Consider the following 14,463-nt stretch of genomic DNA (forward strand, 5'->3'; position numbering starts at 1 on the left):
ATGGCAGGGGCGAGGCGACATCGAGTGTGGGCGGCGGCGTGGTGCTGGCGAACTTCTGCTTCTGCTGACTGAGATGGAAGTGCCTGCTGCTTGCCGGGCGAGAGCAGTTGTACCAACAGGGCGGATGACTGCTAGACAACTATTGGTCTAGCGATGTGGGCTCGGATTGGCTGAGGAAAAATGACGTAGCGGATGCACCAAAAGTTCCATATATGTGGCGGCATCTATTGCTCCCGTGTGCGCCCTCGGAACTAGCCTGCTTTCTTCCTGCCAGCTGACTTCGCCCGGTGCTCCTGCGGAACTGAAACGGTGCGACGTTGCAGGTGGGTGGCGATATACGAGTAGGAGATCCCGAAAACAAGCAAACAAACTGTTCATTCGATTGACATCAGCCTTAAACTGTCGGCTGCTGGTACCAGACGCCTTGTAAATCAAGTTTATATGCGAAGCGGGTTGAAAAGATGTTAGTTAAATTTAAAATATGTAAACAAATGAGGGTCAGGGCCCAAGACTTTCATTTTGACAATCCTCGGGCTTTCCCGATGCCCAACCACTCAGATTTCCTTTGTGGTCAAGCACGCTATAGCATGGTGAATCTGTAGGAAGTGAGGAGAAAAACAATCAGGCTTCTACTGTATCAGTTACGCATATGATTGCCATTATTACGTATGAATACAAATTTTAATAAGGAAAATAGGTGCACAGTTACTTTTGAGTTGGATCTAGGAACTTTTTGCTTTGGTTGTTGGAGACACTTTTTTTATGGGCACAGACCCTGTAGGTAATTAAATTCATTTGTCACAAACACTTATTTATTTAACATATACACATGTGTAACTGTCAATCTCACAGTCAGCCTAGTAACAGTCTGACTTACGCAACTGACTGTACTGCGATATATCTATAGGGTGAAGAAAATAGCCGGCCGCTGTGCCCGAGCGGTTTTAGGCGCTTCGGTCAGGAACCGCGCTGTTGCTACTGTCACAGGTGCGAGTCCTGCCTCGGGCATGGATGTGTGTGACGACCTTAGGTTAGTTAGGTTTAGATAGTTCTAAGTTCTAGGTGACCGATGACCTCAGATGTTAAGTCCCATACTGCTCAGAGCCATTTGAACCATTTGAAGAAAATACGCCGGACTTGATCTACATCTTCATCATACTGCGCAAGCCACGTAATGGTGTGTGGCGGAGGCTTAATTTTGTACCAGTGACTGTGCCCTCCAACCCTGTTTCACTCGCGAATAGTGCGTGGGAGGAATTACTGTCGGCAAGCCTATTTATTGGCTCTAATTACTCCAGTGTCCTCTTCTCGGTCATTACGCGAGACCTGTGTGTGGGGAAGGGGAGTAATACACTCCTGGAAATTGAAATAAGAACACCGTGAATTCATTGTCCCAGGAAGGGGAAACTTTATTGACACATTCCTGGGGTCAGATACATCACATGATCACACTGACAGAACCACAGGCACATAGACACAGGCAACAGAGCATGCACAATGTCGGCACTAGTACAGTGTATATCCATCTTTCGCAGCAATGCAGGCTGCTATTCTCCCATGGAGACGATCGTAGAGATGCTGGATGTAGTCCTGTGGAACGGCTTGCCATGCCATTTCCACCTGGCGCCTCAGTTGGACCAGCGTTCGTGCTGGACGTGCAGACCGCGTGAGACGACGCTTCATCCAGTCCCAAACATGCTCAATGGGGGACAGATCCGGAGATCTTGCTGGCCAGGGTAGTTGACTTACACCTTCTAGAGCACGTTGGGTGGCACGGGATACATGCGGACGTGCATTGTCCTGTTGGAACAGCAAGTTCCCTTGCCGGTCTAGGAATGGTAGAACGATGGGTTCGATGACGGTTTGGATGTACCGTGCACTATTCAGTGTCCCCTCGACGATCACCAGTGGTGCACGGCCAGTGTACGAGATCGCTCCCCACACCATGATGCCGGGTGTTGGCCCTGTGTGCCTCGGTCGTATGCAGTCCTGATTGTGGCGCTCACCTGCACGGCGCCAAACACGCATACGACCATCATTGGCACCAAGGCAGAAGCGACTCTCATCGCTGAAGACGACACGTCTCCATTCGTCCCTCCATTCACGCCTGTCGCGACACCACTGGAGGCGGGCTGCACGATGTTGGGGCGTGAGCGGAAGACGGCCTAACGATGTGCGGGACCGTAGCCCAGCTTCATGGAGACGGTTGCGAATGGTCCTCGCCGATACCCCAGGAGCAACAGTGTCCCTAATTTGCTGGGAAGTGGCGGTGCGGTCCCCTACGGCACTGCGTAGGATCCTACGGTCTTGGCGTGCATCCGTGCGTCGCTGCGGTCCGGTCCCAGGTCGACGGGCACGTGCACCTTCCGCCGACCACTGGCGACAACATCGATGTACTGTGGAGACCTCACGCCCCACGTGTTGAGCAATTCGGCGGTACGTCCACCCGGCCTCCCGCATGCCCACTATACGCCCTCGCTCAAAGTCCGTCAACTGCACATACGGTTCACGTCCACGCTGTCGCGGCATGCTACCAGTGTTAAAGACTGCGATGGAGCTCCGTATGCCACGGCAAACTGGCTGACACTGACGGCGGCGGTGCACAAATGCTGCGCAGCTAGCGCCATTCGACGGCCAACACCGCGGTTCCTGGTGTGTCCGCTGTGCCGTGCGTGTGATCATTGCTTGTACAGCCCTCTCGCAGTGTCCGGAGCAAGTATGGTGGGTCTGACACACCGGTGTCAATGTGTTCTTTTTTCCATTTCCAGGAGTGTATGTTGTCCCACTCTTCCCGGAAAGTGCTCTCTCGAAATTTCAAAGTAAATCTCTCCGTATTGCACAACGCCTCTCTTGTAACGCCTGCCATTTCCGTAACGCTCTAGCGCCGGCTAAACGATCCAGTGCCGAAACGTGCCAGGCTTTGTTGGATCTTCTCTATCTCTTCTATCAGTCCTACCTGGTAGAGATCTAAGAGTTATGAACACTTGGCGGTCGGCATCCCGATCCAAGACAAAAGTGTGTTTAGCAAAACATAGTCCCGCCAATAGGATTGACAGAAATGCCATTTAAAAAATGAGGCTTTGGCAACGCTATAAATGCGAGTAGTGTGACCGAGATCTCTGCGTTGTGCCGGAGCTGTCCAATTAGCCCAGTGAGAGGAGGCCATGCCGTGAGAAACACATAGGAAGACTCGCCTATGTTCGAACGGCGTTCGCGCCAAAACTATTTTTCAGTGAGTGAATCAAATTGTATCCAGTTTACACCTCGCAATGCGGTATTTTGTGTATTTATTTCTATTTCTGCTACTTTATTGAAACGTCAAGATTTAACATGAGTTTTTTGCAGGTGTAAGTGGCCGCCTTGTTTCGTCCGTAACACAAATAAAGGCAGTATAAAATAATAGAGAGTACAGTAACATCGTCTGCATCCAGTAAAGTACAAAACACACAATAGGTAGGCTAAACTAGGTTGCTCATTACGCTACGCACAATAATTCCGTTCTGTACGTTTGACGTCCAGGCTTAACACGACAGTGCCAGTACGTACACGTACGAGTAACGTTCACTGTAGAAAAGATGCTCAAAGCGATCACCCTGCATTCACAAACACTTCGTCACGCGCTGGATCAAACTTTGCTGAAGTCTGCGCAAGACAGCTGCATCCAGCCGCGGTTGATTAGCCGAACGGTCTGAGGCGCTGCAGTCATGGACTGTGCGGCTGGTCCTGGCGGTGGTTCGAGTCCTCCCTCGGGCATGGGTTATGTGTTTGTTCTTAGGATAATTTAGGTTAAGTAGTGTGTAAGCTTAGGGACTGATGACCTTAGCAGTTAAGTCCCATAAGATTTCACACACATTTGAACATTTTTGAGCTGCATCCAACATTGGCGAAGCGGCATGTACGCGAGCTATTAGGTCGTATACATCTATGGGTGGGGCCCTATGAACTTATTCCTTTACGTGTCCCCACAAATAAAATTCTAATGGATTAATGTCCGCGAAATGTGGAGGTCAGCACATTGGACCTCCGTGACCAATCTATTTCCCTGGAAACGCCTCATTCAAATAGTTATGTACATTTATTCCGAAGTGTGGCGGTGCACAACAATACTGAAGCCATAGCTGCTGCCAAACAACAAGCAGATCGTTTCCTATAGGGTCAAACAAAGTATTACAAAGAAACGCACGGTATATTGGCGCATTCAACTTGTCCGGCTATAAGCAAGGCCCCAAACCACTCCTCTCACGATTCCAGCTCACAGGTTTATGCCAAATCATGCCGAAAGCTCCGTTCACGGATGACACGTGTGTTGTATTTCGACCAATAATAGCTGTCGTGGAGGTTGAAAATACCTTCACGAGTGAACCTAGATTCGTCAATCCAAATCATGTTATTTATAAAATGTTCTTTATCTTCCACTTAGTGTAAAAGCCATCCATAAAAGTGTATACGTCGAAAGGCTACTAGTGTTGAGTTAACGTGTAATGATATGGATGTAGTTCTTCATCGTGCAACACTTCAACGACCAGTCATTGTGATATCTGGAACTGTCTTAGAATATCACTGGTACCTGGCCGAGGTGACTGGTGAAGTGTTTCAAGAATCACGTGCTCACTTTGTGGAGTACGTCTAGTTCTTGGACGGCCTCTGTACATTACTTGCAGACGAAGATTATCGGTCTCCCGAGGGCGTTGCACCAAGCGACGAGAAACATTCCTATCGGGATGGCGCCTTTGAGGGTGCCGAGCAGCATACGCCGAGCAGCAGGAGCAACAGCTTGGTTATCGGATGCACCCAGCACCGAAACCACGTATTCATAGTTTGTGTACTCCACCCTACATGAATATGATCAGTTATAGTTGTGTACTGCGCGGTTAGTAGACAGATGCATGCAGTTTAATGGATCCCACAGTTACGTGATAGGCTCCTGTCATGTGACAAAATGATGTCCTGCTTACAAACGACGACAAGTAGCGAATGGACGTCAAAAAAATAAGAAAAGGGAACTTTCACGCTCCAATATTTTTTCTGTACACTGTTTTACTTTGGTTACTTGTATGTTGTGAACAAGTGAGATTAATTATTATTATACTGGAACTGGCTTCTTATTAAATGAACAGTTTTGTTACTGAAACTCAATAGAATGCACAACATATCTGTTGTGTACATAGTTCCGCGTAGTCAGCGCGTACACAACTTTCCCACTAGAGCGCGCCCCCGCTAAGCACAACAGCGCAGGCACAGCGCTCGTCCGTCTCTGCACTACGAGATGGCGCTGCCTTAGAGATGGACCAAATTCTGCTTCCGCCGATCCGCGTATTAATATGTAAGGCAGCCAATGAGATTGCTGCTAACGTAGAACCTTTTCTCCTCGCAGATCACACTCGCGCAGTGATACCTGAACGCTCGAGGTATTGTAACGAGTGTACAGACCTCCGATTAGTCAGTCTGCATTAGTCTGCATCAACCTGCATTAGTCTGCATCAGTCTGCATTAGTCTGCATTAGTCTGCATTTGTCTGCAGTCAAGTTTCAGTCTGCGCCTAATAAGATTATCATATTCCTGTACATAGCCATGAAGAGCAATGTATAGACACTTTGTCAAGTATCAGAGATATGTGAGAATAAGATTAACGTACCAAGACCAAAGGAACTTCAGATTGTCAATTGTAAACAGCATCCAGAATCAAGTTAAGTAATTTCTATGCTTTTTATTATTTTAATAAATGTGTGTGAAAATTAATCAAGTTCTGTTTAAAGTTGGTCACCGTCAATCTGCTACTCTAAGCGTGCAAGTGGCATTTCTATTGTCTGACCTAGCGGCAGAAGATAAATACGCCACGATAAGACCATGAGACATATTGCTGACACTCGCCTACTTCGTTAGAGCGACAAGTCAAATAATCTGACGGTTTGTGTACCGAAGGTCTTACAGTACGCACACTACAATATCCATCTCTGCTACAACTATCATAAAAACTTTCTGAAATTATTTCTGTTACAAAAAATAATGAAGTTACCATACGCAATGCTTAAAGAACCTCAAACCTTGCAGTGGATTTTTCGTCAACATTAATTATTAATCAGTGCCACGGCTACCACTAGAGCATGAGACTATCATTATTAACCAGAAAATGATTTTTCTATAACTTTTACGAGTCCATAATTTTTGCTTAGCAAGGTTTCCTTTTGAAACATGAAAGTATTTTAACTTTGGCACTGTTAAAGTTTACAATATTAGCAGCCCACGTCCGCCTGTGAAACGCAACGTCAAATCTGCTGCTTTGTACTTCGATCTCGAACTGCTGTAAGAAATAATTTTAAATGCACTTTTTGCCTGACTGCTTATTGCCGTATGATTGCCCTTATTATCAGAGTTGAATCTGCCGCGGCGGCGGCTCGTTCCGCCATGTCGCAGCTTTTCACCACGAACACTACTTAAAAAGCTGAAAATGTCTTAAATAAATGGCTAAAATACCAGGCAAGCTTTCTAATAATACCATACGAGTTCTCATTAAATAATTATATTTTAAACTAGAATAATAACAAGTTCACACACCTCTCTTTATAATCAGCGACTAATGGCGTCTTGCTTACAATCTTGACAAAAGAAAGCTACCTATGTGTTAAACATAGCGTCACAGGTTCCTCCTCTCTACGTGACTCCAAGAAGACGACCACGACATTATTATTCTTACACTACTTATATACAATGGCTGATTGTCATGAAATCTCTTGAGTTTTTCTTCACTAATTCTTTTCTGTGGCGGTTTCAGAACTCGCCGACACAGATATTATTTCACAAATCGAGTACTTAATCCTTTAAAATACAAAATATAACCTAATTGTCTATATTCTATTATTATTCAGAGTCCACAGACGTAATCAGTGCCTACGTATATATAAATAAAATTGTAATTGCATAGCTATAAAGCTTGTTTTATAAGGAAACGTTATAGAACCTGACGAGGATTCGAATTATAGCTCCATGGTGGATGACAAACTGCCTACTGGCTTCTGTCTCGGGTTCTTCGGGCGCTGTTCGCTCTTTGATCCTGAGCATAAACGACATTGCAGGTTGGGGCAGGTGGAGAAATCGGCGGTGGCAGAGCACGCACTGAATGAGACCGACCACGTAATAAAATTCGCCGACACGGAAGTTCTGGCTGTAGAGAAGCAGTATCACGCGCTTGTTCCGAGAAGCTGTGGAAATACAAAAACACGCGAATAGTTTGAACAAGAAAGCCTTAAGGTAAACGGATCCTGGCTTCCCGTACTGCAGCGAACGACCGTCGCAGGTAGCAAGAGGAGAACCGCACCGGAAATGACCGCGGAGAAGCCCTCGGACGTTGGCGCGCCAGGTACATATAGTCTGCGGCCGCGAACTCGGCTCCAGTTCACCACCGGCAATGGAGGCTGAAGCTTTGACAATGCCAGCCACTCGTGCTGGCGAAACGTCAGAAAAATCATTAGATGAACGTCGGCCGAAGAACCCGAGACAGAAGCCAGTAGGAAGTTTGTCAACAAGTGGCCACGAAAGCCTCAACAATTTTCCATGCTGGATGTTGGTCTGATGTCCCAGTAGTATACTTCACTAGCTGCAACTGCTGGTATGGTAGTATGGGGAGATCTCATGGTTCTCTGAACATTACGATGCGCTGCACGATGTGACAGTGTTGCCAGCTCCTCGTTTTCACAAAGCACCTGAACTGATTTTACTAGAGAAGCTTTTGACTTGAATCTGGATGTGGAATCGCATGCCGACCTCCAATTGCTGCCTTTTTTTAGCTCTGTATGCGCTATAGGCTATTAAAACCGCAATAGCATGAAGGTGACATACAGCCAAAGTCAAACTGGCGAGATATGTACTACCTGCTTGGCTAGACAAACTATTAGCTTTTCAGTGAGACCCCCACAAAATAGGTAGGAGTATATTCTGTATGTAACGAAAAATTATACAGCTAGTTCTCATTCAGAGATCGCATTGGATGTTGTTTGTTTGTGAGAAGTTGGTGTTGTACCCCTTGTAAGAAGGGAAATGTCTACCAGCATCTGACTCAATCATTCCATGATACTGCTGCTCACAGGGTCGAGATACCCCGACTCGCAAGCATATATGGGAGTATGGGTTCAGGAGGGGTATATTCAACGTCATGCACTGACTCAACAACCCCACGAGACTAGCGCCTGAGAGGAGAGACAGTGTTCTCTTAGTCGTGAAGGATCGTATTGTCATGTAACATACCTTTAGTCAAGAAATAGGCTAGTTTACTGCAAGAATAATATCTACACGCACCGTTTGACGACGCCTACAGCACCACTGTCAGCAGAGCTATCAGTATAACGGCTTTCCTTGAAGCGGTAGCAGGGAGAATCACGCCCAAAAGTGATGCGCTCAGTGAAAGCACCAAACACAGGAGTGGTACCATGTCGTCTTCACAGGCGAGTCCTGACGTATCCATGTGCTGTTGAACATGCATTGTCTGCATGAGGAAGTGATGTTTCATCCAAAAGTTTTACCTAAGTCGCAAAATATTCCCAATGATAATAATCACTAATTTATTCCTTCCAGCATATCACTTGTCAAGGTAAATATATAAGTTACAGATAACGTGTTTTAATACTTAGGCATTCATATTTTCCAACTTCTGTGCTGTACCTGAAGGTTGTTTCTTCTCTATGACAGTTTCACTTGTTTCTATTGTTATTACTAAAATAGACTGCGCTCCCGGCCCGCCCGGTAAACCTGGTCCACCTGGAGGTCCTGGGTATTTCGGGCTGCCGGGGAGGAAGGGGGATCCTGGGCTGCCTGGCCGACCTGGAATTCCTGGCCAAATTGGACCTCCCGGACCACGCGGCAGTCCTGGACCGGCACTGGATGCTGCTTCAGCGGTGAAATCTGCGGCGGTTGGTTTTCTTATTGTCTATACTTGTCCCAGCTAGTTGGTCATCGAAAGAGTCTTAGACAATTCACAGAACAGTTACAAAATATTTCAAAATTAAAAACCTCTACAAAGAATTAGAGAAACAAGAAGTTAAAGGTTGGCACAGTATGTAAATATGAGTAATAAAGTAGAGTGGAAGGATCTAAAATTCTGTGAGAACTCCAGTACAGAATAACATTTGCTTGCCACGGGAAAGCCTTTTAATATCGACTTGAAAATCAAGGTCTATAGGCCAAATTTTTCATTTATAAACTTACAGAAAATTTAAACTGAAGAACAGAGCATACGTTCTTTCCGGTCTTTCAAGGAATTTTTTGGCGAATGTTTTGCTGGGTGAATAATGAACTAGTGATGAATGTTCTGGCAAACTGCTGCGAGGCAACTGCATCCTCTTAGATTTTCAGAACTGAACAGCAACATCAGTTGCTTCATAAATTAGCAAGTGCACTACATTAGTAAGAAGATGTAACGAAATTAATCATGAGTTAGTTGTTCTCCTCGGTCCTTGTCATTTGTCATCATCATTTGTATATAAATCCTTATTATATCTTGCGGATTTCATGGTTAAGCATTGGGTCGTACCTGTGGTACGTCCTCAGATGTAGGCATGCCTCAGAGCCATCCATCCTACCTTCTGGAATAAATGGTTTGCCCAGATGACGGAGCTTGCTGGTATAACGGTGCCTTATCGGCTGCGCTAATGTGACTGTGCTTACTAACTCTCACACAGTTTAACTTATTCCTCAAGCATATAAAACATTTTGCGCACCAACCCCGATGTGTTTCATTCAGTTCTACATGTGTGTGTGTGTGTGGTTTAGTAAATTAGTTGTACGTTCCACAGATAATTTACACGATTTGCATCGGCTTGGTGTTGAAGGAGTCCATACATATATTTTTTTTTGTGAATATGGCTATATTCTATCCATTAACAAGTTACTAAATAGTACACTAGCTTCAGTTTAATGAAAATGTACGTTTTAATCTTTGATACTATTTGTTTTGGTACTGATACATTTAAAGGTAGTTACTTTTCCTTTCCTATGCTAGATATTCCATCAGGTTTTAATTACGTATTCGTCTACGAAATAGAAGAAATTGTGCAGAAGTAATGACTTTAGAATAAAATCAAAATTTCTTTGCCATTGAACAGACATTTTATGCTGCTAGGCATATGAGCGAAAATTTTTGAGGCTGAATGTAGTACTCCTTTCTGAGCTACTGACAACTTTTGGGATGAGTAATAAAGCAATTTTTTTCATCTAGTGTTCTAACCCTGAACATTACTATTTTTCTAAAATTGCAAGGGACTATTTACGACGAATTTACTTAGCGCACATACATCTTGTGAAGGAGCACTTAAAATGAATAACTCTTGGGAAGACGTGTCTACAAGCTGTTTTTTGTTGAACTCTACATTTAATACTCATCGTCTGCTTATGTGGAATCAATAGTTATTTCTAAGTGATGTGTCATCCAATAACTAAGCTAAGAGACATCAATGAGAAGAAATGTGTAAATATTTTAAGACGTTGATTTGCTTGTTTCCAAAACAAGTTGTTATAGGATGCGCAAATTTTGCTGAATTTCGTCGTTTGAGCAAATGAGTAACATGTTTTTTTTCACCAAGATTTACACTAAACGAACTGTAACATTTTCCCATTGTTACAACTCCTGCTTATATGCTACAATAATTGTTGTTGATTGTGTTCTATTTGCTGGACTGCTGCGTACTTTCTTTTCAAAACTAAGATTGTGTCAATTTTCAGAGAGACACTTAATGATTATTTCAAAAATATTATGAGAAACGTCCCCCCCTTTAATTTCCCCAAAACATGTTTAATTCTAATGCTATTGTTGCCTGCAAAAGTACAACTCTGCATTCACAAAATTGCTCAAAAAAGGGTTTGCACCATCCTCATGCATTGCATAGTTTATGATTTTTGATAGCAAGCCTCTATCTAGACGTTCTTTTGATCACGGGAAATAGCTATATACAGATTCTTGTGTAAAGACGGTAAAATTTAACCTGCATTTTCAGTGCAGATGACTGTAGCCCTACGTGTTTCCAGTTATGAGCGGGACAACGTGGCTTGTGTGTACTGTTGAGTCTACGAAGATGCCTCGAAGGATCATTTCAACCTTAGACTTTGAGCACAAGCTTAGTCTTCAGCACTGGAAGTCGCTTGGAAACACTCAGCCTCTCTCGTGAGACACAAAACACCAAAGATCTGCCTCGTAGTGATCGTCTGCGGCCAAAATCGCTGCTCGTGACTGGTGCCTACAAACTATGGCTCTTAGCTACTCGGAACAGAATGCCATAGGCTGTGTGCTACCTTTTTCGGAGGCAACTTGAAAGATTGCGCCGATCCATACAACCTATGATCATTTCGACAAGATCAAGGTACTCTCTAGGCAGCCAGTGCGAGCAACAATAAAAAATTCTCAGCATCATGGTACGTGAAGAAGACTAGCAAGTGAACGTCTGGAAACGAACCAAGATTCCATTCTCCAATGAGTGAAGGAAGTAACTGACGCCTAACGAGCGTCATAAAAGGGCTTTTAGCTGACGAGCTAACAATAAGCATCTAAGGCAAGCAGTCCATCATGTATGGATGTGAGACGTGCTTTCTGCTATAAAGACTGATTTGAGGCTAGTGCAGCACCGGAACAGAACCCTCCACAACTACAGACAAATGTTCTGTTATGGGTTTGTCTTTCAGACAATAATGTACGAGCCCACTTCGCCAATCTCGTGAACGCCTTTCTTCAGGAGGCATTAATCAACCGAACGAAATGACGTGCTGTATCTGTCTGAGACCAGCTGAAACCTTCCTCTGACAGCAGATAACTTCAGGATTCCCGCCATCGATGAGATGGACAGGTTTAAGCAGTAACATCTCTATCACATAATCATCGAAACAGAAGAAATGAATTAAAATTTGTGCTGCGGCCAGGACTCGAACCCGGGTCTTCTATTACACCACCACTGCACGATGGTCAACATTGCTACACGAACTACCCAAGCTGAATGCCCTTCCCAACACAAACTTCAATTCATTTCTTCAGCTTATTTTCCCTTACATTAACACTGCTGCCCTGGTAGGGCTGCAGCACAAATTTTAATTCATATCTTCTACTTCGATCACTATCGTAGATAAAGAAGAGACTTAAATGTCCCAGGGAAACATTTAATTACATCTCTGTCACATGGTGAACGACCCATCAAGGTGGGTCCTAGCATATGACAATTCTTGGAGTGGAGCTACGCGATATCAAACGCCACCCATCAACAGATTTTGAGTGCACAGGTGTGCTGAGCTGTTCACTTTTGAATACACTGCCTTTATTTGAGCTATTAGTTTGTTTTGATGTACCAATAAAGTTACATTTTTCCTGTTATATAAGGTCTATTGTTTGTTCCACCGCACTCTTTGAATCCTAGCACATATGCATTCGCAGATATGCAGAAGGTGGTGCAAAACTTTTGTTGGGCAGTTTATATAAGACCCTGTAGAATTCCCTTGCTGATATCTTCCCAATCACCAAGTTTTTCTCTCCTACACCCATTATCCCTTGTGTGCGTGTGGGGGGGGGGGGGGGGGAGGGGGGGATGGAGGAGCGTTGTTTGTACCTGAAGTTGTCTTAACCATTAACCAATCTTGACTGTGGTGTTTCGTCATTGTAAAGCCTGTTTATGTTTGTTGGCAGTGCAACCAGAGTGAAGACTTGCAGAATCTGGAACAGATTCTTTACGAGCTGCGAGTGCAACAAGAGAAGTCACTCCACCAGCTTCGTCTAACATATGAGAAGGTACTGCACCAGGTGAGGGCCGCCTTCATAGGCTGCAAGTGCAGTTCCCAACGGCATGTGCTCCCACCACAGTGAACTTGGTAGTTTGGATTGCTGCCTGCACATCCTGGATGCAGCAACTCGATGTGCACTGTCCTGTAGCCTTTCTTTGTATGTCCATTATGTATATAGGGTATTTGACTATTATAGGTACAATAGAAAGGGACGAGTAGACAACAATGAAACAAGGAAATAATCATAATAAATAAAGATCGAGATACCAATGGGTTTCTCAGTACGATGTATGTACAGGCTGTCATGCTAATGTTACAGCACTGTTAACATTCAAGGCTACGTTTATTACGAAACACCGCAAATGCGGCGTAAATTACAAAGTTATTATCTGCCCTCGTTTGATTTTATCATCAGTCCAGATACCGAAGAACTGGTAAATAGCGTTTCAACGACAAATGTATTGGTAGTGGTTTGGCAACATATTTGACCTTCATGGTCACCTGACTTGAATCGGTTGAATATTTTTCTGGGGGAATATTTATAAGCTTCGGTTTTTTGCAGCCCTGTAGACGGTGGTGATGTATTGCCAGAGCGTCTTGTGGTTGGTTGTCAGTGCACTCGGAAAACGACTGGGATCTTTGGATGCGTACAGGCTGTGATGGGGAGACTTGTTGAGGCCTGCCTTCAAAAGGACGGTGGCCACGAGGAGAATTTGTTGTAAAGTGGAGGTTATTATTTGCAAATTTGTAGTTTTGCTCTGGTTCAAGTACTCAGTTGTAATACATCTTATAGGGAACTGGTTGATTTCCAGACCTATGCTTACTTTGACTATTTGCATATTTTACTACCCTTTACTTGCGCCTTTCGTTTGTATCTATAACACTAGCTAAATACCCAATTTTTTTCGCTTACTTATTGACCCCAGTCTTGTATTAAATAAGAAGAGGAGTAAAATCAGTTCATAATGTAAAGTCACATTTGTTATATAAATAAAACTCCTTTTCTTGCGGTAGAATTGGTGTTTAATTTCCCAGATGTGTTCCGACTTTTAAACTGAAGATTTCAATGGATGCTCTGTAATAATGTAATTATTGATTTAATAAAATTTCACATCCTATTTGTCGTAAAACTAAATCATACTTAAGTTAATTTTTGCCTGTTCTGACAATAACTTTGCTTCCTGTGGGTTTTATTTGTAATTTGATATTTAATAGTGGTATAAATCATTTTGTCACAAGCTAATAAACAATTTTATTTCTGTTTGATAACACCCATGTTGTTATTATTAAATGAAGAGTTTTGTACAGTATCGACTAGCATGGAATGCCGCGTCAAACCGGTCTTCATGCAGAAGATCAAAACCAACAGCAAACAGTTTGTCTTGTTATGTGGCTTACCAACCATTTGTAACGGATTCTGACGGATTTCAATCAACTGCCCCCCCCCTCCTCCCCCACCTCTCTTCCCCTTGCTCTAAAATTGTTTGGGTTTCGTTTTTTACTGCCGCTTACTGTTACATAGGCATTGAATTTGATGTCACATTCAAAGGTTCATAGTCTGTTACTTCATAATTTTTTACTGTATTAGGTTTCTCTGAAAATATCTTTTACTTCGTGCTAACATTCTAAAGACATCTATTTTCTTTTGCTCTGTTACTCCTTGTATCTAATCAATCCCATTGTATGAAAATCGGATATTAGACAGTTTCTCCTCTG

General features: G+C 43.7%; 1 protein-coding gene across 1 annotated transcript in view; it reads left to right on the forward strand.

The window, feature by feature from the left end:
* The window catches only part of LOC124607165 (collagen alpha-1(XXII) chain-like), a 30,884-nt gene extending 16,868 nt beyond the window's left edge, over positions 1-14,016 (forward strand). The window contains exons 2-3 of the mRNA XM_047139377.1: positions 8,716-8,903; positions 12,653-14,016. Coding sequence (XP_046995333.1) covers positions 8,716-8,903; positions 12,653-12,829 — 365 coding nt within the window. The 3' untranslated portion in view covers positions 12,830-14,016. The remainder of the gene's footprint in view (positions 1-8,715; positions 8,904-12,652) is intronic.
* The last annotated feature ends 447 nt before the right edge of the window (positions 14,017-14,463 follow it).

This window comes from Schistocerca americana, chromosome 3 (assembly GCF_021461395.2).
Source record: "Schistocerca americana isolate TAMUIC-IGC-003095 chromosome 3, iqSchAmer2.1, whole genome shotgun sequence".
Taxonomy (NCBI): domain Eukaryota; kingdom Metazoa; phylum Arthropoda; class Insecta; order Orthoptera; family Acrididae; genus Schistocerca; species Schistocerca americana.